The sequence below is a fragment of the Staurois parvus genome, unplaced genomic scaffold (genome assembly GCF_062004578.1).
Source record: "Staurois parvus isolate SC_StPar_1 unplaced genomic scaffold, SC_StPar_1.0 ptg000290l, whole genome shotgun sequence".
In the NCBI taxonomy this organism is placed as follows: domain Eukaryota; kingdom Metazoa; phylum Chordata; class Amphibia; order Anura; family Ranidae; genus Staurois; species Staurois parvus.
The window spans coordinates 2,730,250-2,757,082 of NW_028318086.1; the positions used below are offsets into that span (position 1 = coordinate 2,730,250).

Sequence of the window (26,833 nt, forward strand, 5' to 3'; positions counted from 1 at the left end):
CTGTGGAACATCCAGGTGCTCTTTTGCAAACTTCAAACATGCTGCAATATTCTTTTTGGACAGCAATGGTTTCCTCCGTGGTGTCCTCCCATGTACTCCATTCTTGTTGAATGTTTTCCTTATTGTAGATGTGTCAACAAAAATGTTAGCATGTGCCAGAGATTTCTGTAGGTCTTTAGCTGACACTGTGGGATTCTTCTTTACCTCATGCAGCATTCTGCGCTGTGCTCTTGCAGTCATTTTTACAGGATGACCGCGCCTAGGGAGAGTAGCAACAGTGCTAAACTTTCTCCATTTGTAGACAGTCTGTCTTACCGTGGACACATGAACATCAAGGCTTTTAGAGATACTTTTGTAACCCTTTCCAGCTTCATGCAAGTCAACAATTCTTGATCGTAGGTCTTCTGAGAGCTCTTTTCTGCGAGGCATGGTTCACATCAGACAGTGCTTCTTGAAACCAGTAAACCAAAACAGGTGTGTGTTTTTTAAGGGCAGGACAGCTGTCAGCAACACATCCAATATCATCACACTGATTGGAGTCAAGGTTGGCTCACTCCTGGCTCCAATTAGCTCTGGGAGAAGTCATTAAGCTAGGGCCTCACATACTTTTTCCTCCCTGCACTGTGAATGTTTACATGTTATGTGCAATTAAACCATGGCAACATCTAATGTGTGTGTAGTATTATGTTCAGCAGACTGTGTTCTTCTATTGTTGTGACTTAGATGACGTTCAGAGCACATTTTATGCCCAATTCATGCAAAACTCCACGTAATCCCAAGGGGTTCACATACTTTTTCTTGCAACTGTATATATATATATATATATATATCGTATCTATTTTTTTTTCTTTTCATAATAGGAAATAGACCGACAGTGGAGAGCCAGGGGTGTGACTGGTCAGCTAATCCATATAGTGCTGGCTGTCTGGGTCTTCATTTTGTGCATCTGGTGGACTGAATCGCCTTATTGTTGGGGATACCAGTGGCAGCGGTTACCTAGATTACCCTCGGAGTGTCTGTGACATCATCCGCTGTGAACTTTGAGTTTTGTAGCCCTCTGAATGGCAGGATTTTGTGTTGAGAGGTCTGGAACTGGAAAAGCCATAAAGAGGAAGTCAAATGTACAAGACAACCATTCTACTGAGACCTCACAGATATTAACAAGCCACAGATATTATTTCCCTTTTCTTCTTGCTTCTGGTATAAAACAGCCCAGTGCCGTACCAACTGAACATCACCCAGGGATGATCATTTTTGTAACACATCCCCCCCATACAACAAAATTATTTACGTAATAGTCATGAAAAAAACAAACAATATATTAAAAAAGAAAATCAGACAGAGAAAACTGCAGTTCTCCTCTTCATTGGAGGTTAGTAGATGAGTGTCTCCTCATATTGGTCATCAGTGGTAAAGTGCCCCCTTGCACTGGTGGTCAGTGCAGAAGGGTTTCCTTACGCTAGGGTCTGAGAAGACATTACCCCTTAAATAGATGAAAAGTGAAGAAGTTCCACATTTATATTGGTTGTCATTGGTGTATTGCTCAGTTATATTAGTGGTCAGTAGAGTGGTGCCCAATTTATACTGGTGTTCAGTATAGCGCCCCCTTATATTGTTGGTCAACAGAGAAGGGCTTTCTTGCATTCATGGTCAGTAGTGTAGAGCACACTGTACATCAGTGGTCAGTGGTGTAATGTCCACCTAAATTGGTGGTCAATGGTGTATTAGTGGACTTATATTAGTGGACTGTAGTGAGGTGTCCCTTACATTGGTGGACATTGTAGTGCCCCCTTACATTGATTTTCATTGTAGTGTCCCCTTAAATTGATGGTCATTGTAATGTCCCTTTACATTGGTGGTCATTGTAATACCCCCTTACAATAATTGTCATTGAAGTGTCCCCTTACATTGGAGGTCGTACTGTCCCCTTATATTGGTGGTCAGTGATGTCCTTTACATGGGATTTCACTGCAGTGCCCCTCTTCATTGGTGCTCATTGTAGTGTCCCCTTACAATGATGCTCGGTGGAGAAGTTCCTTCGCATTGACAGTCATTGGGGAAAGTCCACCCCCCACCTCCAGTCCTGCATGGTGTGCCTACATCCACTAAGTTGCCCTGATGTAGTATTTCTTTATAAATTGGTCATGGCCAAAGCCACGTGTTAGAAAGGTTTCACAAATAGAAACTTTATGAATTTGTTGTACACCTGGTATGATTTTGATGCAAGAGTTCCATGTACAGTCATAACGCCGGAGTTGTATTGCGAAGCCTTTACTGAATCGCATCATTAGCTGTTCCTTCAAAAAGCCACAAAACCATTTTTCTGTTCATCTACCGTAACCAGTGTCAGGATGAGGTCCTTTGGCACTTAAAGCAAAAAGTTCAGATTGCCACACTCCATCAGGTTCTGCTGAAGAGCCCAAGGCAGTGGCCTATTTTGCCTACACTTTGGCCTGGCCCTGACCAGTGCCAGGACAAGGTCAACCAGTGCCCAGGGCAAAGATGCCAAAGTGTACCCCCCCTTCCTGTTCATGATGTGTGAGGGGATCCACTTAGGGGATCCCCTCCTCCCGGCTTTCTCCTCATTGCTCCCAGTGCTAGGCTGACAAGAGTAGTGAGGCTGCTGTCACTACCCCTGTTAGCCTTGTAAGAGAAGGAAATCAGTGCAAGGTGTCCCCATTCCTGCAATAATCTACTGCACCCAGGGCAGCCACCCCTCCTGCCCACCCCTTGTCCCAGCCCTGGCCCTGACCATAATTACTCCAGTTGTCAAACACCAGCTGGGAATTAAGATCAGGCTTTCAGTAGCTGTCCTATAACCAGATTGACTGGAAGGAAGCTGGGACACTTAGGTGGGCTTCCAGGAGGAACAAAGCTCAGTTCTGGAAATCCCTTTGTGTTAAGGTTCAGTGGTAGTCCCAAGAGCAAAACTGTGGATTCAGAAAAGTATTGTCACCGTTCATATCTAGTGCAACCATGCAGCTTGACAGGGGTAGGTGGATCTTAAGAACATGTTCATTACTTTACAAATCTGTCGGCATGTAAAACAAATATTTGTATGCATATTTAGGGTTGTGGCTGTTTTTTCCTTTAAAACTGAACTCCAGACAAAAATAACAAGATAAAAATGAATAGCTAGTTAAAAGATAAAATAAACAGCAGCTTTTGTTGCAAAATTTGCTTTCAGTCCAGTTCTATCCCCTGTAGTACTTCTTTTCCGCCACAAGATGCCCTCAGTCCTCAGTGGCTAGCATTTTCGAACCAATTTCCTTTGAGACCAGACTGTCCTAGACCCACCCCCTCCGTCTTTGGACAGTAAGAGCAGAAGCAGCACAGAGATGGGTAGATCTCTCTGACACCATATCAGGAGAGAAGGACCTCCTTACATTGGTGGTCAAAAAAGACATGACCCCTTAAGTTGATTATAAGTGGAGAAGTTCCCCAATTATATTTGTGGTCAGTGGTGTGGTGCCCCTTATAATGGGGGGCAGTCAGGTTCACTTTATACATTGGTGAGCATTGCAGTTCTTCCTTACATTGCTGATCAGTGTAGTGCCCCTTTGCTGTGGTGGTCACTGGAGAAGGGCCTGCTGGCATTGGTAGTCAGTAGTGTAGGGCCCCTTATATCAATGGTCAATGGTGTTGTGTCCGCTTACACTGGTGGCCAATTGATGGTGTGATGCCCCTTATATTGGTGATCAGTAGAGAAGTGCCCCTTACACTGGCGAGGTTTTGAAAGGATGGGAGTGCCACACCAGTCTGTACAGTCTTGTAAACGTTTTTTTGCCAACATGTTTCAGGATTCAGCATTCCCCCTTCATCAGGGCTAAACATTTGTAGTGCTCCCTTATATTGGTTGCCATTATAGTGCCCCATTACTATGGTGGTTAGTAGAAAAGTGCTCCCTTGCAGAGATGCCCCTTATAATGGTGTTCAGCAGAGAGGTGCCACCTTACATTGTTATTATTATTATACAGGATTTATGGCGCCAACAGTTTGCTCAGCACTTTACAATATAACGGGAGACAATACAGCAACAATACATTTCAATACAAGAGGGTTAGGAGGGCCCTGCTCCTTGGAGCTTACAATCTAAGAGGGAGGGGCTAGTGGTACAAAAGGTAATAACTGTGGGGGATGGACTGGTAGGAGGAATTGAAGATTCCGTTATTAGCTGAAGGCAGGATAGGCTTCCCTGAAGAGATAGGCTTTCAGAGATCACCTAAAAGTGGGCAGAGCAGGCGATAGTCTGATAAATTCGGGTAGAGAGTTCCAGAGGATGGGGGAGGCTCTGGAGAAGTCCTGGAGACGAACATGGGAGGAGGAGACAAGGGAGCTAGAGAGCAGGAGGTCGTGGGAGGAGCAGAGAGTACAGTTTGGATGATATTTGGAGACAAGATTGGTGATGTAATTTGGGGCAGAGTTATAAATGGCTTTATATGCTATTGCTAATGTTTTGAATTTTATTCGTTGGGCAATGGGAAGCCAGTGGAGGGATTAGCAGAGAGGGGTGGAGGACACTGAGTGGAGGCCAGTGGAGGGATTGGCAGAGAGGGGTGGCAGCTATAGAATGGTTAGTAAGGTGGATGAGTCTGGCGGCAGCATTCATGATAGACTGAAGAGGGGATAGCCTGCGATTAGGTAGGCCAATACATTGGTGATCATTGTAGTGCTCCCTACGTTGGTGCTCAGTATAGTGCCTCCTACATTGGTGGTCACTGGAGAAGGGCCTACTTCCACTGGTGGTCAGTACTTCAGGGCTCGTTATATCAATGATCAGTGGTGTATTGTCCATTTACATTGGTGGTTACTGTAGAATGGCATCCTTGCATTGGTGGTCAGCAGTGCAGGGCCCCTTAATCAATGATCAGTGGTGTAGTATCCACTTACAGTGGTGGTCACTGGAGAAGAGCCTCCTTGTATTGGTGGTCAGTAGTATAGGGTCCCTTACATCTATGGTCAGTGGTGTAGTGTCCACTTACATTGATGGTCACTGGAGAAGAGCCTCCTTGTATTGGTGGTCAGTAGCATAGGGTCCCTTACATCTATGGTCAGTGGTGTAGTGTCCACTTACATTGGTGGTCACTGGAGAAGGGCCTCCTTGTACTGTTGATCAGTAGTATAGGGCCCCTTACATCTATGGTCAGTGGTGTAGTGTCCACTTACATTGGTGGTCACTGGAGAAGGGCCTCTTTGTACTGGTGGTCAGTAGTGTAAGGCCCCTTAAATCTATGGACAGTGGTGTAGTGTCCACTTACATTGGTGGTCACTGGAGAAGGGCCTCCTTGCATTGGTGGTCAGTAGTGTAGAGCCCCATACATCAGTGGTCAGTGGTGTAGTGTCCACTTACATTGGTGGTCACTGGAGAAGGGCCTCTTTGTACTGGTGGTCAGTAGTATAGGGCCCCTTGAATCTATGGACAGTGGTGTAGTGTCCACTTACATTGGTGGTCACTGGAGAAGGGCCTCCTTGCATTGGTGGTCAGTAGTGTAGAGCCCCTTACATCAGTGGTCAGTAGTGTAGTGTCCACTCACATTAGTGGTCAATAGCGTAGTACCCCCTTATACTGGTAGTCAGTAGAGAAGTGACCCTTAGAACCTTACATTGGAGGTCATTGTATTGCCCCCTTAAACTGCTGAAATGTTGAAAGGCTGGGAACATGACACTAGTTGATACAGTCCTTTACAAGGTTTTATTTTGCAACATCCAACATGTTTCAGGGGCTCAGCACTCCCCCTTCATCAAGCCTAAATATTAGTAGTGCCCCCCAACATTGATCATCATTGTAATGCCCCCTTACATTGGTGATCATTGTAGCACACCCTTGCACTGTGCTCAGTAGAGAAGTGCCGTCTGTCACTCTGCTCCTACATTTCAGCACATGGACTGGTTGGTTCCTTGTAGTGCTCCTTCCTCTCTCACACTGGAGCCAAGTTGTACAGGGACTGATACCAGGTCCCATTCTGGTACTTACACTGCTTGCATTTAACAATACATATAATGATGTATTCATGACTATAGAAGTGTATTCATTTGTGTCTATTATATCTGCCTAGAGTGCAATTTTAAAATATTTTCCTTCTTCTGCAAAATAGATCTTTGGCTTCCTTTTTCCAGAACCATCATTTATTTCTGTTATTAATATGACAGCACCATCACTCACTCCGGGGTCAGTCCTTAAGGTGAGCAGAGGCAGGTTAAAGGGTCACCCCGTAATCATCTCCATTCTGTTCCCAGTGCATGCCTTCAACTACGCAGAGCACTTCCAAGACAGACGATTCCCTTTACATTTGATTTATGCGTTCTTCTTAATCTCTCATCTCAAGCCCGATTCTTCCTTACAGACCAAAAACCTCCTGAAAACCAGTCCAGTGATGGATAATAATTCCTTTTTTCCACTACAACAATGAAGTATGATGCTGCAGGGGAGATCTTTGCCTTTTGGTCCCCCTTAAAGGTGATCTTAGATAAATCAAGTGTTGGAATGTCACAGACACACACACAAGATGGATGCAATCCGGGGTGTTACGAGAGCCTGCACAAAGCATGGGCCATTCTCCTAATGCTTTTTCCTGCACATCTGTAGCATCCTCATCATTTATCATCCTGGATAAAGGTGAAGCAGGGGTAAAAAGAAAGATAAGTGTTATGTTTCCAGGTATTGGAGGAAGAGAAGCTGCTTTATCTTGAATATAGACCATTTTGTACACCTCAATTTTCTAACCACTCTGGGAGACTTTATCGGCAGGCGAAATTGCCAATAGCCTATAGCAGGCATCACTAAATGGCGGACCACGGTCTGAATACTGACTGAGTGACAGTCCTGTCCGGACCGCGGCCATACTACATAGCAGCCTTAGTAGACTCCTCTACTTCCGCTGCTGCAGCTGTTAATAATTGGGAGGAATGGCAGGGTGGACTCCTGTTCTGTATGTACTCTTCTGCTGATGAATTCCAGCAGGGAAATGGGCAGGAGGAATGGAAGGAAGGAGTCCTCATCTGAATGTATCGGCTTGTCGCCACAGAACTCAGAGCAGGGAGGAGGGTTGGGAAACATTGCAGGTCTACAGGGGAGCGGGGAAGGGGAGCCAATCTTTCATGAGGGTCACTCGCTTTTTACCAGGAAGAGTTGGGCAGCTCCCGCCCTCAGTGGAAACCTATGCCTCCCATCCTCCTCTCTGCTCTGTTCGTACATTCCAGAAGAGTAGTTTTCCTTCCATTCCTCCCACCCTCCTCCCTGCTCTGTGTTCAGCGGTGGTGACAGTAAGCCAGTACATTCAGAAGAGGAGTCCTTCTTTCCATTCCTCCCACCCTCTTCCCTGTTGTAACTTCAACAGAAGTGGCGACAATGGCGGCGGCAGATGAGTACATATAGAGCAGGAGTCCACCTCGCCATTCTTCCCACCCTCCACAATGCGTTACAGTATGGGGAAGATGGTGGAGTAGAGGGGGCTGTGAAATCAGTTGGGGGATCTGTGATATGGGGGGCTGTGAGGTTGGGAAACTGTGATATGGGAGAGATCTGATGTGGGGAGCCTGTGAAATGGGGGGCTGTGATAGGGGGAAGCTGTGATATGGGGGTGCTGTTAGAGGGGAGAGCTATGATGTGAGGGGCTGTGAAGTGAGAGGGGGGAGCTGTGATATGGAGGGCTGTGAAGTGAGAGGGGAGAGCTGTAAAATGAGGGGGGCTGCGGGAGGGGGGAGCTGTGATATGGTGAGCTGTGATGTGAAAGGTGGGAGCTGTGAAATAGGGAGCTGTGATAGGAGGGAGTTGTGATGTGAGAGGGGGGAGCTGTAATACTGGGGGGCTGTGGTGTGAGGAGAGCTGTGATTTGGGGGAACTGTGATGTTAGAGGAGGGAGCTGTGATATGAAGGGTCTGTGATGTCAGGAGAGGGGGAGCTGTGATGTGGGGGGTTGTGATTGCAAGGGGGACTGTGATGTCAAGGAAAGACTGTGATGTTAAGAGGTCTGTGATGTAAGCGGGGCTGTAATGTTGGGGGGCTCTGATGTGAAAGGGATTTGTGATGTATGGGGGGCTATGATGGGAAAGGGGGGGCTGAGGACATTAATGTAAAGGGGGCTGTGATGTGAAAGACCTGAGTCTATAGAAGAAAAATGATTTTCGGACCTATGAAGAAAGAAAATGTTACCAACGGATCTCCGTGGATTTTAATTCGATACCCTTGGCCTAAATAAATAGTGCCTTCGAATCAATGTATCATTCTGTCGCCTCGGTTTACGGTTGGGAAGCTAGTGATGTTTGGTCCTTGTAAAAGAAATAAGGAGTCCAAATTTTCCAAAACTTGTTCTCTTGTTTCTTCAACATCATGGTTCTCCATCTCCTGGATCTCAGTAATGCGAACGAGCCAGTGCATCTTGTTGGGAGGTACAGTGCTTTTTCATAATGCTGGAATGCAAGCCTTTTCTGCGTCGAGGAGATCTTCCAATAAAGAATTGTTGTATCTCTTATTGGAGAGTGGCATATCGTGTAAAAGGTAGGCCACTAGGTTTCCTCCAAGGGAGACCCCCGCCATCGTTTTTATCGTCCATTCCACCATGGTCCAGTAGTCCCTCAGTTTAGGGCATTCCCAGAAAATGTGGAGTAATGACCCCTCTTATTCCCGGCATTGCCAGCAAGCGTTCGGGACCTGGGGGAACGCGGAATACTTCTGGTGTCCTTGTAAATTTTTGTTTATTAAATATCTTACAAACAAATAACATAATACAAAACATATTTAGATATATACAGAATAAATAAAAAAAAAATTATATAGATATGTTGTATATATGTTTTTCCCGGCAAAAAAAGCCGTTTATTGTTTTCTATGCTGAAGTAAGCGATTTTTGTTTGATTTTATATATATATATATATATATATATATAATTAAACAAAAATCGCTTACTTCAGCAAAGAAAACAATAAACGGCTTTTTTTGCCGGGAAAAACATAAACAGAACCAATCATATTTTATTATTATTATTGTTATCTTTATGTTGTATCTTAACAAACCCGACCTCCACCTAAACCCCCCCTCAGGCTAAGAAACGGTTAAACATTGATCCCATTCATGCAGCCTTTTTTCAAAAATCTGATCTTACAAAAATCTAGGGAACATGAAAGGACAGAAAGAGACTGACAGACAGCAGTTACAGGGACCTGACATTCCTCCATTCCTTTGTCCAGGCCTCCACCTGTCCTTCTCAAGACCCCGAATCTTCCCAACCTCACCCAGAATCTTGTGCACCACCACCTCGACAGGAAGGACTTTTTTCCGCGTGGAAGCCTGACACCGTGCATTCCACGTGTAGTAACGGACTACTAGGCTAACTAGAAAAAGTGTCTCAAAATCAAAATCCCGTTGAGCCAGAAAGGCTCCGTAAGACTACTCCACGTAACTCAAGTGGAAAAGGAAAGGTATCCCCAGAACCCCACCCACCCGCTTGTAGACTTCTATATTGAAGGGGCACTGAAGCAAGAAATAGTTCATCGTCTCCTCCACCCCACCACACTCCACTCTTGGACAACCACGGTTCATGATGAGCTTGTTGGGTGGGGGTCCATGGAACCCAGCTCTTTTTGGAGAGGTGGGGAGACCCCTGTCTCAGCTCCCCATATCCCTATTATGTGTAAGTCACCCTGTGCCTGTTAGGGGTACAGGGTGATCTGTCCTAATATTGGGGTGGGGGGTTGTTGATTGTTTAATGCCATGTGGTTGCATCCCATTGTTCTATTGTGTGTCTTGCTTGGGAGCAAACTATTATGGGATGTATTGGCTTGGTGGGGGGGGGGGGGGTCTCCAGCAACCCTCCCCCCTGATGGGACTGTCTGCTCGTGTGTCTCTTGTTACTAAATGTAGATTTCTCCGCCCTGCATCATTATGCAGGGGGGGGGGTTGTTCCCTTGAATGTATATATCTTGTATCTGTGTTAAAATAAAGTAGTCTACTTCCTGGTTTACTTCCAAGACTGGTGTTGTCTAGTCAGCGGTGGTGTCTGTGGTCGGGGTTCAGATGGGGAAGCGGTAGTCTGATGGAAGTACCCAAGTGCAGTTGGGGTCCGGTTCCGTTACACTTGTAACCTCCCTCCTGGTATCTACTGTCCAGTGATTGTAGAATGCGCAAAGACCAAACCTTTGACGCTCAACCTCCACCCCACCACACTCCACTCTTGGACATCAATGGTTCATGATGACTTTGTATCCTCCCTCCTGTTATCTGCTGTCCAGCAATGCTTTGGGAGAAAGTTGTGTTCAGGTCCCTTTCCCAATGCTGCAAGAAAGGGTGCTCTTGGGAAAGCATTTAGATGTGTAGAGATGTGATAGGGAATGTCGGAGGGGTTCCCTTGTCAGGAAAATGTGCTCGGAAGAGGATGGTTCCTGGATTGTACGATGCGCAAAGGCCAAACTTTTTATGCTCAACCTCTACCCCACCACACTCCACTCTTGGACAACCACGGTTCGTGATGAGCTTGTAACCTCCCTCCTGGTATCTACTGTCCAGCGAAGCTTTGGGAGAAAGTCAAGTTCAGGTCCCTCTCCCAAGAAAGGGAGCTCTTGGAGAGCATTTAGATGAGTAGAGATGTGACAGGGAATGTCGGAGGCATTCCCCTGTCAGGCAAATGTGCACGAACGAGGACGGTTCCTGGATTGTCCGTTGCACAAAGACCAAACTTTTGATGCTCAACCTAAATCTCAGACACAATGGGGTTTATTTACTAAAGCTGGAGAGTCCAAAATCAGACTCCCTTCTGGATAGAAACCAATCAGCTTCCAGGTTTCATTGCCAAAGCTTCATTGAACAAGCTGAGGTTAGAAGCTGATTGGTTTCTATGCAGAAGGGAGTCTGATTTTGGACTCTCCAGCTTTAGTAAATAAACCCCCATGTATACCATAATGGTGACAATCTCCGTTGTCATAATTCAACCCTTCAGCAATGTCATGCCAAGGAAGATTTTTGTTGTCTGCATTTTGAGGAGGTCAACTTTTTTCTAACAAAATTGTAGTACCAGAAAAAATGGTCTCAGTCTTACCACAGAACTAATAGGCTGCATTCAGATAGAAAAAAAATGGCCGGAATGTTACAACAAAATTGTTGAGAACATTTGTGACCCGGAGTATCCCATTAAACTCTGCAGGTATCTGGACATCCTTTGTTACTGTTTATTATAGACTACATTATTTATTATAGACTACATTATTTATTATAGACTACATTATTTATTATACACTACACTGATTATTTATTATAGACTACACTGATTCCAGTGGCATGCATATATTTTTTAGCCATGTGGGTTTATCTGTTTGTATACATCTATATGACCACTATGTCATTTTAGGCTTTTTTTTCTTGTCGTAAAAAGAAATATCCTGCTGTTCTGGGGCCCTTTCCTACGTAATAAAATCCAGTTGTTTCTTGTTTTCGAGGAACTCTCGATATTGAAATTCATGGAAAGACATAATCACTTCCCAAATCTGGTCATCAACTGAGAGCTCCTCGAAAATGAGACATTCAAATGCTTTTTAAAAACGATCAACCAGATAAAATGATGAATGGTTTATATTTTTTACATTATTATTCCTGTTTTTTGCATCTTGCAGTTTTTAAAATCGGATTCAGATAAATATAAACCTGAATAAAAAAAACCTCTAAATCCTATTTACTTCATGAGGATAAGAATTAGCGCTTCCTATATTTGTGTTCACATCAGGGGTGGACTGACAACTCATGGGGCCCCCGGGCAATTGGGGATCATGGGGCCCCTGTGTCCTTGTTCACACTCAAAACACACCCAAAAAAATCCTATAAAAAGGTACCAGGGGCATTTTATGGGGCCCCCTACTGACCCCGGGCCCTCGGCAGTGCCCGAGTGCTCGAATGGACAGTCTGCCCCTGGTTCACATATGATCAGGGCTTTATTCTCTGAGAATAGGTGCAGGTACTATCCCCTTGTCTCCCCGCCCCACCCACCTCCCTTGGTTCCACCCCCTGGCCACCTCCCAGTACTGCCCCCTGTAAGAAAATACAGAACCAAGTATCATTTTGGGGTTCTATTGAATTTGTTAATGATGACAAGAAAAGCAGTAAAATAAGTCCCCTACAATCAACAACAATAGATCCCCTCAGCAACTATAGATCCCCTAGTCCCCTACAGTCAGCAACCACAGACTCCCCTCCCCCTCAGCAACAATAGATCCCATACACAACACCCCCCCTGCTGCAATAGATTCACCCCAGCAACAACAGATCTCCCAGCAGCCAGCAACAATAGACCCCTCTCTCAAGACCTCCTCAGCAACAATAGATCCCCTAGTCCCCTACAGTCAGCAACAATAGATCTCCTCAGCAACAATAGATCCCACACACAACCTGCTGCAATAGATCCCCCAGCAGCCAGCAACAATAGACCCCTCTCTCAACAGTAGATCCTTCCCAACAACAACTTTCCCTCCAGCAACAATAGATCCCCCACCCGCATCAATGGACAATAAATCCATCCGCCAACAATAATAGACCCCCACAACTAAAGACCTCCTCAGCAACAATAGATCCCCTAGTCCCCTACAGTCAGCAACAATAGATCTCCTCAGCAACAATAGATCCCACACACAACCTGCTGCAATAGATCTCCCAGCAGCCAGCAACAATAGACCCCTCTCTCAACAGTAGATCCTTCCCAACAACAACTTTCCCTCAAGCAACAATAGATCCTCCACCAGCATCAATGGACAATATATCCACCCGCCAGCAATAATAGACCCCCGCAACTAAAGACCCCCTCAGCAACAATTAAGTCACTGGTCCCCTACAGTCAGCAAAAATAGATTCCTTCAGCAACAATAGATCTCACACACAACAACACCCCCCCTGCTGCAATAGATTCACCCCAGCAACAATAGATCTCCCAGCAGCCAGCAACAATAGACCCCACTCTCAACAGTAAATCCTTCCCAGCAACAACTTTCCCTCCAGCAACAATAGATCCCCCACCCGCATCAATGGACAATAAATCCACCCGCCAACAATAATAATAGACCCCCGCAACTAAAGATCCCCCAGCAACAATAGATCTCCCAGTAGCCAGCAACAACAGCCCCTCCAACACCCCTTGCCGTAACATACATTCAGTGTTGGAGATGCAGGACTGTGTTCCCCCACATTCCCACTGAAGAAAGCCCTGCATATTACCATGTTATTGCTGTCATGATGTGCGAAGGTGAGCCGGGTCCTACAGATGTGGATTGTGGGAGTCCATTTTTTAAAATCCATATGTGCCTTTCCTGCATCATGTTCTGGTGTGAACAGCATGGATGGGTGAGCCTCCCACTACAACCATTGTATTCTGACAGCCACGGACACTGGCTGTCTAAATCCCCACATTGCCTGCATCTGATTGCCTACAGTCACTGTCTGGCCAGTCATTTTCCACTCTGCTCTATACTGCTGATGAGAAAAGGGATTTAGCAGCTTATATTTACTAAAATAATTGCATTTCCATGTTGTGTGTACTGTGGGAGACCAGATATAGTGAATGCAGGGTCCGGGGAGAGCGGATATAGTGAATGCAGGGTCCGGGGAGACCGGATATAGTGAATGCAGGGTCCGGGGAGAGCGGATATAGTGAATGTGGGGTCCTGGGGGACCGGATATAGTGAATGCAGGGTCCGGGGAGAGCGGATATAGTGAATGCAGGGTCCGGGGAGACCGGATATAGTGAATGCGGGGTCCGGGGAGACCGGATATAGTGAATGCGGGGTCCAAGGAGACCGGATATAGTGAATGCGGGGTCCGGGGAGAGCGGATATAGTGAATGCAGGGTCCGGGGAAACCGGATATAGTGAATGCAGGGTCCGGGGAGACCGGATATAGTGAATGCGGGGTCCGGGGAGACCGGATATAATGAATGCAGGGTCCGGGGAGACCAGATATAGTGAATGCAGGGTCCTGGGAGAGCGGATATAGTGAATGCAGGGTCCGGGGAGACCGGATATAGTGAATGCAGGGTCCGGGGAGAGTGGATATAGTGAATGCAGGGTCCTGGAAGACCGGATATAGTGAATGCAGGGTCCGGGAAGAGCGGATATAGTGAATGCAGGGTCCTGGGAGACCGGATATAGTGAATGCAGGGTCCAGGGAGACCGGATATAGTGAATGCAGGGTCTGGGGAGACCAGATATAGTGAATGCGGGGTCCGGGGAGACTAGTTATAGTGAATGCGGGGTCCGGGGAGACCGGATATAGTGAATGCAGGGTCCGGGGAGACCGGATATAGTGAATGCAGGGTCCGGCGAGAGCGGATATAGTGAATGCAGGGTCCGGCGAGACCGGATATATTGAATGCAGGGTCCGGCTAGAGCGGATATAGTGAATGCAGGGTCCGGGGAGAGCGGATATAGTGAATGCAGGGTCCGGGGAGAGTGGATATAGTGAATGCAGGGTCCGGGGAGAGCGGATATAGTGAATGCAGGGTCCGGGGAGACCAGATATAGTGAATGCGGGGTCTGGGGAGACCGGATATAGTGAATGCAGGGTCCGGGGAGACCAGATATAGTGAATGTAGGGTCTGGGGAGACCGGATATAGTGAATGCAGGGTCCGGGGAAACCGGATATAGTGAATGCAGGGTCCGGGGAGACCAGATAGAGTGAATGTAGGGTCCGGGGTTTAGTAACACTTTAAATGTAAATTTAAAAATATGTAAGAAGTAAGTTTTTTATTAAAAAGCAGCCATACTATATCTCTTCTTACCTTCCTTGTATCAAACTTCTTGAACAGTAGATTGGGCTGCCGATATGCAGATCAGTGTACAACCCCAGCATCTGCCAGATGCCAGGATGGATGAATTGTGTCATCCTTGCAAGGTCAGTCAAGATGGCTGAACATCTCAATCCCAGTAGAAATCTTTTTTTTTTATTATTTATAATTTTAAATTTTTTTACATGTTTATACTATTACTTGAATAAAATGTATAATTACTTATACGTTTAGACTATTTTAACTTTAAAAATAAGTACATCAATTATTATATTAAAAAAATAATGTAATAATAATAGTAATTATTATTGTTATTTTATTTTTTGTATTATTTTTTTTACATGTTCAAACTATTACTTGTATAAAATGTTTAATTACTTCATTTAATCTATTTTAATTTTATAAAATTGTTATTATTATTGGTAGTATCAATAGTAGTAATAGTAGTAGTAGTAGAATTATTTCTAATTTTTTTTATTTCTAATTTTTAAATTTTTTTTTTTACATGTTTAAACTATTACTTGAATAAAATGTTTAATGACTTCAATTAATCTATTTTAATTTTATAAAATTATTATTATTATTGGTAGTATCAATAGTAGTAATAGTAGTAGTAGTAGAATTATTCCTAATTTTTTTTATTTATAATTTTTAAATTTTTTTTTTTACATGTTTAAACTATTACTTGAATAAAATGTATAATTACTTATACGTTTAGACTATTTTAACTTTACAAAATAAGTACATCAATTATTATATTAAAAAATAATGTAATAATAATAGTAATTATTATTGTTATTTTATTTTTTGTATTATTATTTTTAAATGTTCAAACTATTACTTGTATAAAATGTTTAATGACTTCATTTAATCTATTTTAATTTTACTAAATTAGTACACCAATTAAAAAAAATTTAGAAAATAAGGACATCAATCTTTCTCTCTCTTTATTCATAACACCTACAAAATGAGAAAGGGGGGGAGGCTCATATTTTCTGCAAGCCATTGAGGTGGAAAGTAGGAAAAAAAAATAAACAAAAAGAGAATCAGCATTGTGCGGCTTGTTTAAAGTTTTCTCATCTTTGATGCTCTGACAAGCCCCTGTGTGTGGTGACGTTCTCCAAAGTTGGACGAGTTTTGACACTGGCTTTCTGATGTGACCGCCGCGTCTCCCAGTGCCTCTCCGGAACAAAGACGGGACAATTTTCCTTTACTCCCTGCAGACAATCCCCGGTCTGTATTGAGCCCGGGGTTGTCCATTTGCCAGTTCTGTATTATTAACAGGGGCAGATGTATAGAAAACTAAAGAGCCGTTACGGGATGGAAGTCCATATACAGGCCTGACTCTTCAGATTTGTAAAGGAAATAGAAAAAAAAATAATCAGCTAATTGCAGATTCTACAAAGGGTCATAAGAAGGAGATTAGTCATTTGCATAAATAAATAAAAAAAAAACAAAATACACAGAAATTAAAGTAGAGCAGCTATAATTTCAGCAACAGCTAAATAAAAATAATTGGTGATGCTTTGTTTTAAAGTAAAAGTTATTTAAGAACAACTTTCTGTTGTGAAATTATTATACAGGATTTATATAAATTATTATTATACAGGATTTATATAAATTATTATTATTATTATACAGGATTTATATATAAATTATTATTATACAGGATTTATAAATTATTATTATTATTATACAGGATTTATATATTATTATTATTATTATACAGGATTTATATAAATTATTATTATTATTATACAGGATTTATATATAAATTATTATTATACAGGATTTATAAATTATTATTATTATTATACAGGATTTATAAATTATTATTATTATTATACAGGATTTATATATTATTATTATTATTATACAGGATTTATATAAATTATTATTATTATTATACAGGATTTATATATTATTATTATTATACAGGATTTATACAGCGCCAACAGTTTTCTCAGCACTTTACAATATAACGGGAGACAATACAGCAACAATACAGTTCAATACAAGAGGGATAGGAGGGCCCTGATCCTGGGAGCTTACAATCTAGGAAATAAAATATTATATTATGGGGTACTGAATATAACAGAAAATTTGGGGTTTTATGGTCAAATTTAAAGCTTAACTCCACACACATAGTCAGTATCAAGTTGCTTTCCTTTCTGTTTTGAGCTAGGATACAAATGTGGACAACTATTTCTATTCTACAGCATTACCATTGGTTTACTGCCACTTATGAATGTGCGATTCAACATCTTACATAGTTACATAGTTAGTCTGGCTGAAAAAAGACAAAAGTCCATCCAGTTCAACCATAGAAAGAAAAAAAAAGTTATAATCCTATGCCCACAGTTGATCCAGAGGAAGGCAAAAAAAAACCCCCAGCAAAGCATGATCCAATTTGCTCCTGCTGGGAAAAAAAATCCTTCCTGACCCCCCGAGAGGCAATCGGATATTCCCTGGATCAACGTTACCTATAAATGTTATATCCAGTTATATTCTGTGTATCCAAGAAAGAATCCAGGACTTTCCTACAGCAATCCACTGAGCTGGCCAGAACCAACTCTTGAGGGAGTCTATTCCACATTCTCACAGCTCTCACTGTGAAGAAACCTTTCCGTGTTTGGAGATGAAATTTCTCTTCCTCCAGATGTAAAGAGTGCCCCCTTGTCCTCTGTGATGACCTCAGGGTGAACAACTCCACACCGAGTTCACTATATGAACCACTGATGTATTTATACATGGAGATCATATCCCCCCTTATGTATTATACATGGAGATCATATCCCCCTTATGTATTATACATGGAGATCATATCCCCCCTTATGTATTATACATGGAGATCATATCCCCCCTTATGTATTATACATGGAGATCATATCCCCCCTTATGTATTCTACATGGTGATCATATCCCCCCTTATGTATTATACATGGAGATCATATCCCCCTTATGTATTATACATGGAGATCATATCCCCCCTTATGTATTATACATGGTGATCATATCCCCCCTTATGTATTATACATGGAGATCATATCCCCCCTTATGTATTATACATGGAGATTGTATCCACCCTTATGTATTATACATGGAGATCATATCCCCCTTATGTATTATACATGGAGATCATATCCCCCCCCCCTTATGTATTATACATGGAGATCATATCCCCCCTTATGTATTATACATGGAGATCATACCCCCCTTATGTATTATACATGGAGATCATATCCCCCCTTATGTATTATACATGGATATCATATCCCCGCTTATGTATTATACATGGAGATCATATCCCCCCTTATGTACTATACATGGAGATCATATCCCCCCCTTATGTATTATACATGGTGATCATATCCCCCCTTATGTATTATACATGGAGATCATATCCCCCCTTATGTACTATACATGGATATCATACCCCCCCCCCTCCCTTATGTATTATACATGGAGATCATATCCCCCCTTATGTATTATACATGGAGATCATATCCCCCTTATGTATTATACATGGAGATCGTATCCACCCTTATGTATTATACATGGAGATCATATCCCCCTTAGGTATTATACATGGAGATCATATCCCCCTTATGTATTATACATGGAGATCATATCCCCCTTATGTATTATACATGGAGATCATATCCCCCCTTATGTATTATACATGGTGATCATATCCCCCCTTATGTATTATACATGGTGATCATATCCCCCCTTATGTATTATACATGGAGAATGTATCCACCCTTATGTATTATACATGGAGATCGTATCCCCCTTATGTATTATACATGGAGATCATATCCCCCCCCCCCTTATGTATTATACATGGAGATCATATCGCCCCTTATGTATTATACATGGAGATCATATCCCCCCCTTATGTATTATACATAGAGATCATATCCCCCTTATGTATTATACATGGAGATCATATCCCCCCTTATGTATTATACATGGAGATCATATCCCCCCTTATGTATTATACATGGAGATCATATCCCCCCTTATGTATTATACATGGATATCATATCCCCCCCTTATGTATTATACATGGAGATCATACCCCCCCTTATGTATTATACATGGAGATCATATCCCCCCTTATGTATTATACATGGATATCATATCCCCGCTTATGTATTATACATGGAGATCATATCCCCCCTTATGTACTATACATGGAGATCATATCCCCCCCTTATGTATTATACATGGTGATCATATCCCCCCTTATGTATTATACATGGAGATCATATCCCCCCTTATGTATTATACATGGATATCATATCCCCCCTTATGTATTATACATGGAGATCATATCCCCCCTTATGTATTATACATGGAGATCATATCCCCCTTATGTATTATACATGGATATCATATCCCCCCTTATGTATTATACATGGAGATCATATCCCCCTTATGTATTATACATGGAGATCATATCCCCCCTTATGTATTATACATGGAGATCATATCCCCCCTTATGTATTATATATGGAGATCATATCCCCCCTTATGTATTATACATGGAGATCATATCCCCCTTTATGTATTATACATGGAGATCATATCCCCCCTTCTGTATTATACATGGTGATCATATCCCCCCTTATGTATTATACATGGAGATCATATCCCCCCTTATGTATTATACATGGAGATCATATCCCCCTTTATGTATTATACATGGAGATCATATCCCCCCTTATGTATTATACATGGTGATCATATCCCCCTTATGTATTATACATGGAGATCATATCCCCCCTTATGTATTATACATGGAGATCATATCCCCCCTTATGTTTTATACATGGAGATCATATCCCCCCTTATGTATTATACATGGAGATCATATCCCCCTTATGTATTATACATGGAGATCATATCCCCCCTTCTGTATTATACATGGTGATCATATCCCCCCTTATGTATTATACATGGTGATCATATCCCCCCTTATGTATTATACATGGAGATCATATCCCCCTTATGTATTATACATGGAGATCATATCCCCCCTTATGTATTATACATGGAGATCATATCCCCCCCTTATGTATTATACATGGAGATCATATCCCCCCTTATGTATTATACATGGTGATCATATCCCCCCTTATGTATTATGCATGGTGATCATATCCCCCCTTATGTATTATGCATGGTGATCATATCCCCCCCTTATGTATCATACACGGAGATCATATCCCCCTTATGTATTATACATGGAGATCATATCCCCCCTTATGTATTATACATGGAGATCATATCCCCCTTATGTATTATACATGGAGATCATATCCCCCCTTATGTATTATACATGGAGATCATATCCCCCCTTATGTATTATACATGGTGATCATATCCCCCTTATGTATTATACATGGAGATCATATCCCCCCTTATGTATTATACATGGAGATCATATCCCCCCTTATGTATTATACATGGAGATCATATCCCCCCTTATGTATTATACATGGTGATCATATGCCCCTTAATCTCCTCTTCTCAAGAGAGAATAAATTCAGTTCCTCTAATCTTTCCTCATAGTTGATCTCCTCCATGTCTCGTTTGGTTGCCCTTCTCTGTACTTTCTCCAGTTCCCCAATGTTCTTTTTGTGAATTGGAGCCCAAAATTGAGCTGCATATTCCAGATGAGGTCCTGTAGAAATAAGCATTTCTTTTGCTCTGTGTCGCAATTACCCAATTATATTGTGTCCTTCTTTTTTGCCTTTACTCAACTAGTCTTTATTGTAGAAGGTCGAAGACTGAAAGCCCTTGAAACAAAAGAAGAACCGCCACTGACTCTGAAGAGCGCAGGAAATGTGGTATCTCAAGGTGAGCCAAAAAGGCAAGTTCTTACAGAATGGTATGATCCACTTATGTAATATTGCTGGACCTTATAAAAGGGGTGATGGTCGCTTGTAGAGTTGTGGTGTTTCCACAATGACAGTTACCATCAGTAGAAAAGTGGTGGGACCTAGTAGAGATGTGACCCAACAGAATTATGATGGGCCACAGTACAAAGATAGTGTACCCTGGCACAAAGGTGGTGAGCCCTACTACAACACTGATGCCACTTAGTGAAAATGTAGTGGGCCAGTGATGGTCTCTAGTGGAAAAAGTGGTCATCCCTTGTATGGTGATAGACACCATTAGAGTAGTGGTAGGCTTTAGTACAGTGTTCATATTCCCTAGTAGAAAAGGAGGTGGGCCACAGTGTAATAGTGACGGTTCTAGTACAGGGGTTTCCATACTTTCTAAACAAAAGGCCAGTGTACTGTCATTTAGACTTTAGGAAGGCTGGACTGTGGCCTTCGGGAGTAGAAAAGGCCCCGACGTCAGTGGGAAAAACACTGACACCACCTTTAGAAGAATTGTGCCCCATCATTAGTGTCATTGGGAGGAACTGTGCCCCATCATTGGTGTCATTGGACTCCATTGTTGGTGTCTTTGGAAGATATTGTGCCACATCGTTGGCGTCATTGAGAGGAATTGTGCCCCTTCATTGTTGTCATTGGACCCCATCGTTGGTGTCATTGGGATGAATTGTGTACCATTGTTGTTGTCAGTGGGTCCCATTGTTGGTGTCAGTGGGAGGAATGGTGCCCCTTCATTGGTGTCAGTGAGGGGAATTATGCCCTACTGTTGGTATTAGTGGGTCAAATACTAGCCACAAATTATAGCAAGCCAAGGACCACAGTTTGGAGATCACTGTTCTAGTAGACATGTGGCAATCCCTAACAGAGTGGTGACTACCTTAATTAGTGAGAAGTCTTAGTACAACTGTGAGGGCTCCTAGCTGAAAGGTGGTGGGCCTTAGTGGAATGGCAATGGTGTTTTGTTATATGGTGATGGCCTCCAGTAGGGTTGTGATGTTCCCAAGCAGAAATGAGGTGGACAGTAGAGTACAACTGTTGACCTCTACTAGAAAGGTGGCAGTTTCTGGTACAGTGGTAAAAGCCTCTTATACAAAAGTGTCAACTTATATGATACAGTTTTGATATCCCCCAAGCAGAAAGAAAGTGAGAATTCCTCTTTAAGTCACTTATTGACCTACTAGGGCAGTTCCCATTGCCTCGTAAACATCCAATTGACAGGGTCAGGAGCCTTTAGGAGACATGACACTACATCTCTGAGTGCCCGTACATCAGAGGCGTAGCTAGGATATTTTGTGCCCAGGGACGAACTATAAAATTGGCACCCCAGCCCCCCTCCCCGTTTAATCACATCAGTGACACCAATGATGGGGCACTATTCCTCCCACTGACACCAATGACACTTAGCTTGCTGACCCCTGCTCCAGCCTAGGCTCCTTCCCTCTCCCATCCACAGCCAGCATACCTGGTTGCAGCAGCACCATCTGCACGGCACACTTACCAGTCAGCTATGTTCTTCACTTGCTCCAGCCGCTCCCTCACTCAATCTTCGCGCTGCCGCTCAGCTCCTCCTCTCCAAGCTCCGCCTCCTCGCAGGTGATTGGCCGCCTGTGTGCCTTTCCTGAGCTACAGTTCTGACACCCAATCACCGGTGAGGAGGTGGAGCTTGCAGAGGGAGGTATGAGCTGCCATAGGCTGTCCAGTGATCCCGAGGGTTTGGCCAGATAACAGGGGCGGCATATCATCCCGCCCACACATGACGTCCAGGGAAAAGAAGACACCGGACCTGCGGACCTCTCTACCTCTCCTCCAGCAGCGCCTCCTGGACTGGATCGTCATGGGACTGGGACACGGAGCCAGGTAAGACACAGCAGCCCACTGCCCACCCCTGTACTAAGTGTCCCTTCCGCCGCCCCCCTAAAAAGTGCCGCCCTAGGCAAACGCCTTGTTTGCCTCGTGGCAAATATGCCCCTGGTTGTAAGCCTCATTTGGCGCCCGGGTATATATGTACACCCCTGCCCCCCCCCCCAGCTATGCCTCTGCCATACATTATATTCACAAACCTGTGTACAGGATGGTATTTTGTTAGCCCATAAGAATTATTGTCGATGTTGTCCAAAATGCAGGTTGAGGTTTTCCTCCTATGTCTATGTACTAAGTTAATTGTTTGTCTTTGGTTGCCTCCAGTGGTTGAATCTTCAGAGAAAGCAGAGAGGCTTTTTCCAAGAGACTGTGCGGATATCTACAAACAGGGGATTCGAGAAAACGGAATTTACACTGTCCAGCCCATAGCAGTGCGACAGCCTTTTGAGGTATAGTGAGTTACTTATAACTGCTGTAAATTTGTACATATACAGAAATGCAATGCTAAGCAATTCAAAAATAAAACATTTCAAGTGAATTGAAAAACTAATAGAAAATAAAGTGCTCATAAAATAACCGTGATCTCAATATTAAGGGTGGAACTGATCGAAACAGATATAATAGTCAGTCAAAACATCCCAAGTTATAGTGATGAAACCATGAACACCCCCGATCCTTAATGTGAATAAAGAGGAATCTTCTGTGCAGAAATATTCACCCCGATTCCAGCATATCACCAAAAGCCAGCAACACAAGCCCCCTACCAGATTGGTTTGACCCCCATATATTGAGCGGTCAAATAGCACTTTTCCATAGACAATCTGCAGGCACCCCTAGAAGACGTCTTTTGATGACGAAACACGTCGGGTGGAGCCTCCCTCTGATGTCATCGCACTGTCGGCCATCTTGGAAGTGGTTCTTTTGAATGCTTTACAGGTGCCTGGGCACCCTGGTTGAAAAAGGCTGCACTAATGAAAATGAATGTGTAGCTTAGATTGATAAAAGACAAACATTTTAAGATTGCTGTTCATAAGAAGCATCAGCTGATGTGAACCATGCCTTACAAAAAAGGAGTTCTCTGAAGACATACGATCAGGAGTAGATGATCTGCATTAGGCTGGAAATGGATACAAAACAATTTCAAAGTGCTTAGACATCCATCAGTTGACAGGCAAACTGTCTATAAATGGAGACAATTTAGTACTGTGACTACTCTTCCTAGAAGAAGATTTCCAAAGCACAACACAGAATCCTTGATGAGGTAAAGAAGAACAAATGAGTATCAGCTAAAGTCTTCAAAACATCACTGGAACTGGCAAACATCCCTGTTCATGAGTCTTTTATTTCAGAAAACAAGTTAATTTCAAGGGGTTCACATACTTTTTCTTGCAACTGTATGTACCTTAATGTAGGCCTTGAATTTTCCACTCGCCTGCTCGCATTGGTGAGTGGAAATTATGGTGGGGGTGAGTGTGTCCCCAGGGACGTCTTGCTGAGCAGGCTCAGAGCTCAGGCCGGATCTGTCATTGGCACTGGGAGCCGTCAGACTGCTCAATAGCTGAGCGCAGTGAAAGCAAAGTAAGGAGTGTGTGCTGTGCTCTCTGCCTCCCCCTAGAGTGCAGTACCCGGCTCTGTGAGTGAACAACGAAGTACTGCAACTTTTTATAGGGGTGTGTGTGTGTATTTGTATGTGTGTATGTACATGTGTCTGTGTGTATGTGTCTGTACATGTGTATGTGTACATGTGTCTCTGTGCGTGTGTGTACAGGTTTCTGTGTGTGTATGTACATTTCTGTGTGTGTACAGGTGTCTCTGTTTGTTTGTGTGTGTGTGTATGTACATGTGTCTGTATGTAAACCTACATGTATGGGTGGTTTGGTCAGGTTCAGGGTGATGTGGTTATTATGGATAGTACAGTATGGGGCATTTGATGTACTGATGGGTTGGATAGTAGGTAGGATATGCTTGGTGGAGTTATGGTTTTGTTAGTGAAAGATTATGGGGGTTATGGTTGTACAGTGGGGCAAAAAAGTATTTAGTCAGCCACCAATTGTGCAAGTTCTCCCACTTAAAAAGATGAGAGAGGCCTGTAATTGGCATCATAGGGAGACCTCAACTATGAGAGACAAAATGAGAAACAAAATCCAGACAATCACATTGGCTGATTTGGAAAGAATTATTTGCAAATTATGGTGGAAAATAAGTATTTGGTGAATATCAAAAGTTCATCTCAATACTTTGTTATATATCCTTTGTTGTCCTGGGATTTTTGCTCACCGTTCTTGTGATCATTTTGACCCCACGGGGTGAGATCTTGCGTGGAGCCCCAGATCGAGGGAGATTATCAGTGGTCTTGTATGTCTTCCATTTTCTAATTATTGCTCCCACAGTTGATTTGTTCACACCAAGCTGCTTGCCTATTGCAGATTCAGTCTTCCCAGCCTGGTGCAGGTCTACAATTTTGTTTCTGGTGTCCTGCGACAGCTCTTTGATCTTCACCATAGTGGAGTTTGGAGTGTGACTGTTTGAGGTTGTGGACAGGTGTCTTTTATACTGATAACAAGTTCAAACAGGTGCCATTGATACAGGTAATGAGCGCAGGACAGAGGAGCCTCTTAAAGAAGAAGGTACAGGCCTGTGAGAGCCAGAAATCTTGCTTGTTTGTAGGTGACCAAATACTTATTTTCCACCATAATTTGCAAATAAATTCTTTCCAAATCAACCAATGTGATTGTCTGGATTTGTTTTCTCATTTTGTTTCATAGTTGAGGTCTACCTATGATGCCAATTACAGGCCTCTCATCTTTTTAAGTGGGAGAACTTGCACAATTGGTGGCTGACTAAATACTTTTTGCCCCACTGTATGCGTTGCATGGTCTAAGTATGATGGAGTGTTTAGGGGGACATTGGAGGCCCTGATGTAATGTGGGGGGACTCTGGGGACCCTGATGTAATGTGGGGGGACTCTGGGGACCCTGATGTAATGTGGGTAACATTTAACAGTGTAATTTCATGAAATAATTTACGAGGGTGTGTTTAGGGTCAGAATTAGGGGTGTAGCAGGGTAGGGGTTGGGTGGGGCAACTGGTGGCAAGTAACTCTTAAGGCCTGGCTAGTAGCTCAGGACTTGAAATTTTAAGCCCTGCCTTAATGCCTAGGTTCATATTTTTGGTTCACCATGTGTGCTTCTGGTTGGCTTTAGGTTTACTGTGACATGGTGACGGATGGAGGAGGCTGGACGGTGTTTCAGCGAAGGCAGGATGGCGCGGTCGGCTTCAACCGGACATGGCAGGAGTACAAGCAAGGTTTTGGCATTCTTCAAGGAGAGCATTGGCTGGGCAATGAACATCTGCACAGCCTAACCAGGTCCAGCCAGCACACCCTTCGTATCGAACTAGAGGACTGGTACGGTGTGAAACGGCACGCCGTCTATCGAAAATTCAAAGTCGCCAATGAGCAAAACAAGTATCGACTTACCGCCAGGGAGTACCACGGGAACGCCGGAAACGCTCTTAGCTACAGCCGAAACTACAACCACGATCACAAGTATTTCACAACGTATGACAGCGATAATGACAATTATACGTCGGGAAACTGCGGGATGTATTACGGATCTGGTTGGTGGTTTGACACCTGCCTGGCGGCCAATCTAAATGGGAAGTATCACAAGGGGCGGTACATCGGCGTGACCAGCGGAATCTACTGGGGGACTTGGTACATTCTGACAGATAAGAGGACGAATCAGAAATACTCGTTCAAGAGAGCCGAAATGAAAACAAGGATACTGAACTCCTAAAAGACTGGACTTTTTTTTTTTTTGAGGACTTCATATTCATTTATGGAATTGTAGTGATAATAAGTATTTTTAATGGACAAAAAAAAACTCTAAAAGAATTAAAAGGCCTCAGCACAAAACATTTACATCACGTTTCAGACATAGGACTTTAAAAACACTGTAAAGGTTTATACTGATTTTTAAATAAATAATCCAAAATATGACCGTTGCATAATCTTCCTAAAGCCTTCCCATCAGTCTTGTCCAGTTGTAGCAGCTCCTCTCCTGTCCTGACACGGCTTAGTCTGATTTCACCGCACACTGTGAGCTTCTCACAATGTGCATTAGAAAATGCAGCAAGTCAGATACAGCCCGCCTCATTTCCTGATGACAAAGAAAAGAAGCGCCTCTAAGTGCAGCAGAACCACTTTTAATAAATACCAAATATAGGAGAACTCACAAGTAATAGTAGTAAAACAGGCTTGTATTGAGGTACAATTTCCAAGAGGTTGAGGAACGGCTGTGTCCCGGC

General features: G+C 43.2%; 1 protein-coding gene across 1 annotated transcript in view; it reads left to right on the plus strand.

The window, feature by feature from the left end:
- Positions 1-26,523, plus strand: part of LOC149458275 (fibroleukin-like) — a 33,916-nt gene extending 7,393 nt beyond the window's left edge. The window contains exons 2-4 of the mRNA XM_089682438.1: positions 20,542-20,622; positions 22,851-22,975; positions 25,729-26,523. Coding sequence (XP_089538564.1) covers positions 20,542-20,622; positions 22,851-22,975; positions 25,729-26,322 — 800 coding nt within the window. The 3' untranslated portion in view covers positions 26,323-26,523. The remainder of the gene's footprint in view (positions 1-20,541; positions 20,623-22,850; positions 22,976-25,728) is intronic.
- The last annotated feature ends 310 nt before the right edge of the window (positions 26,524-26,833 follow it).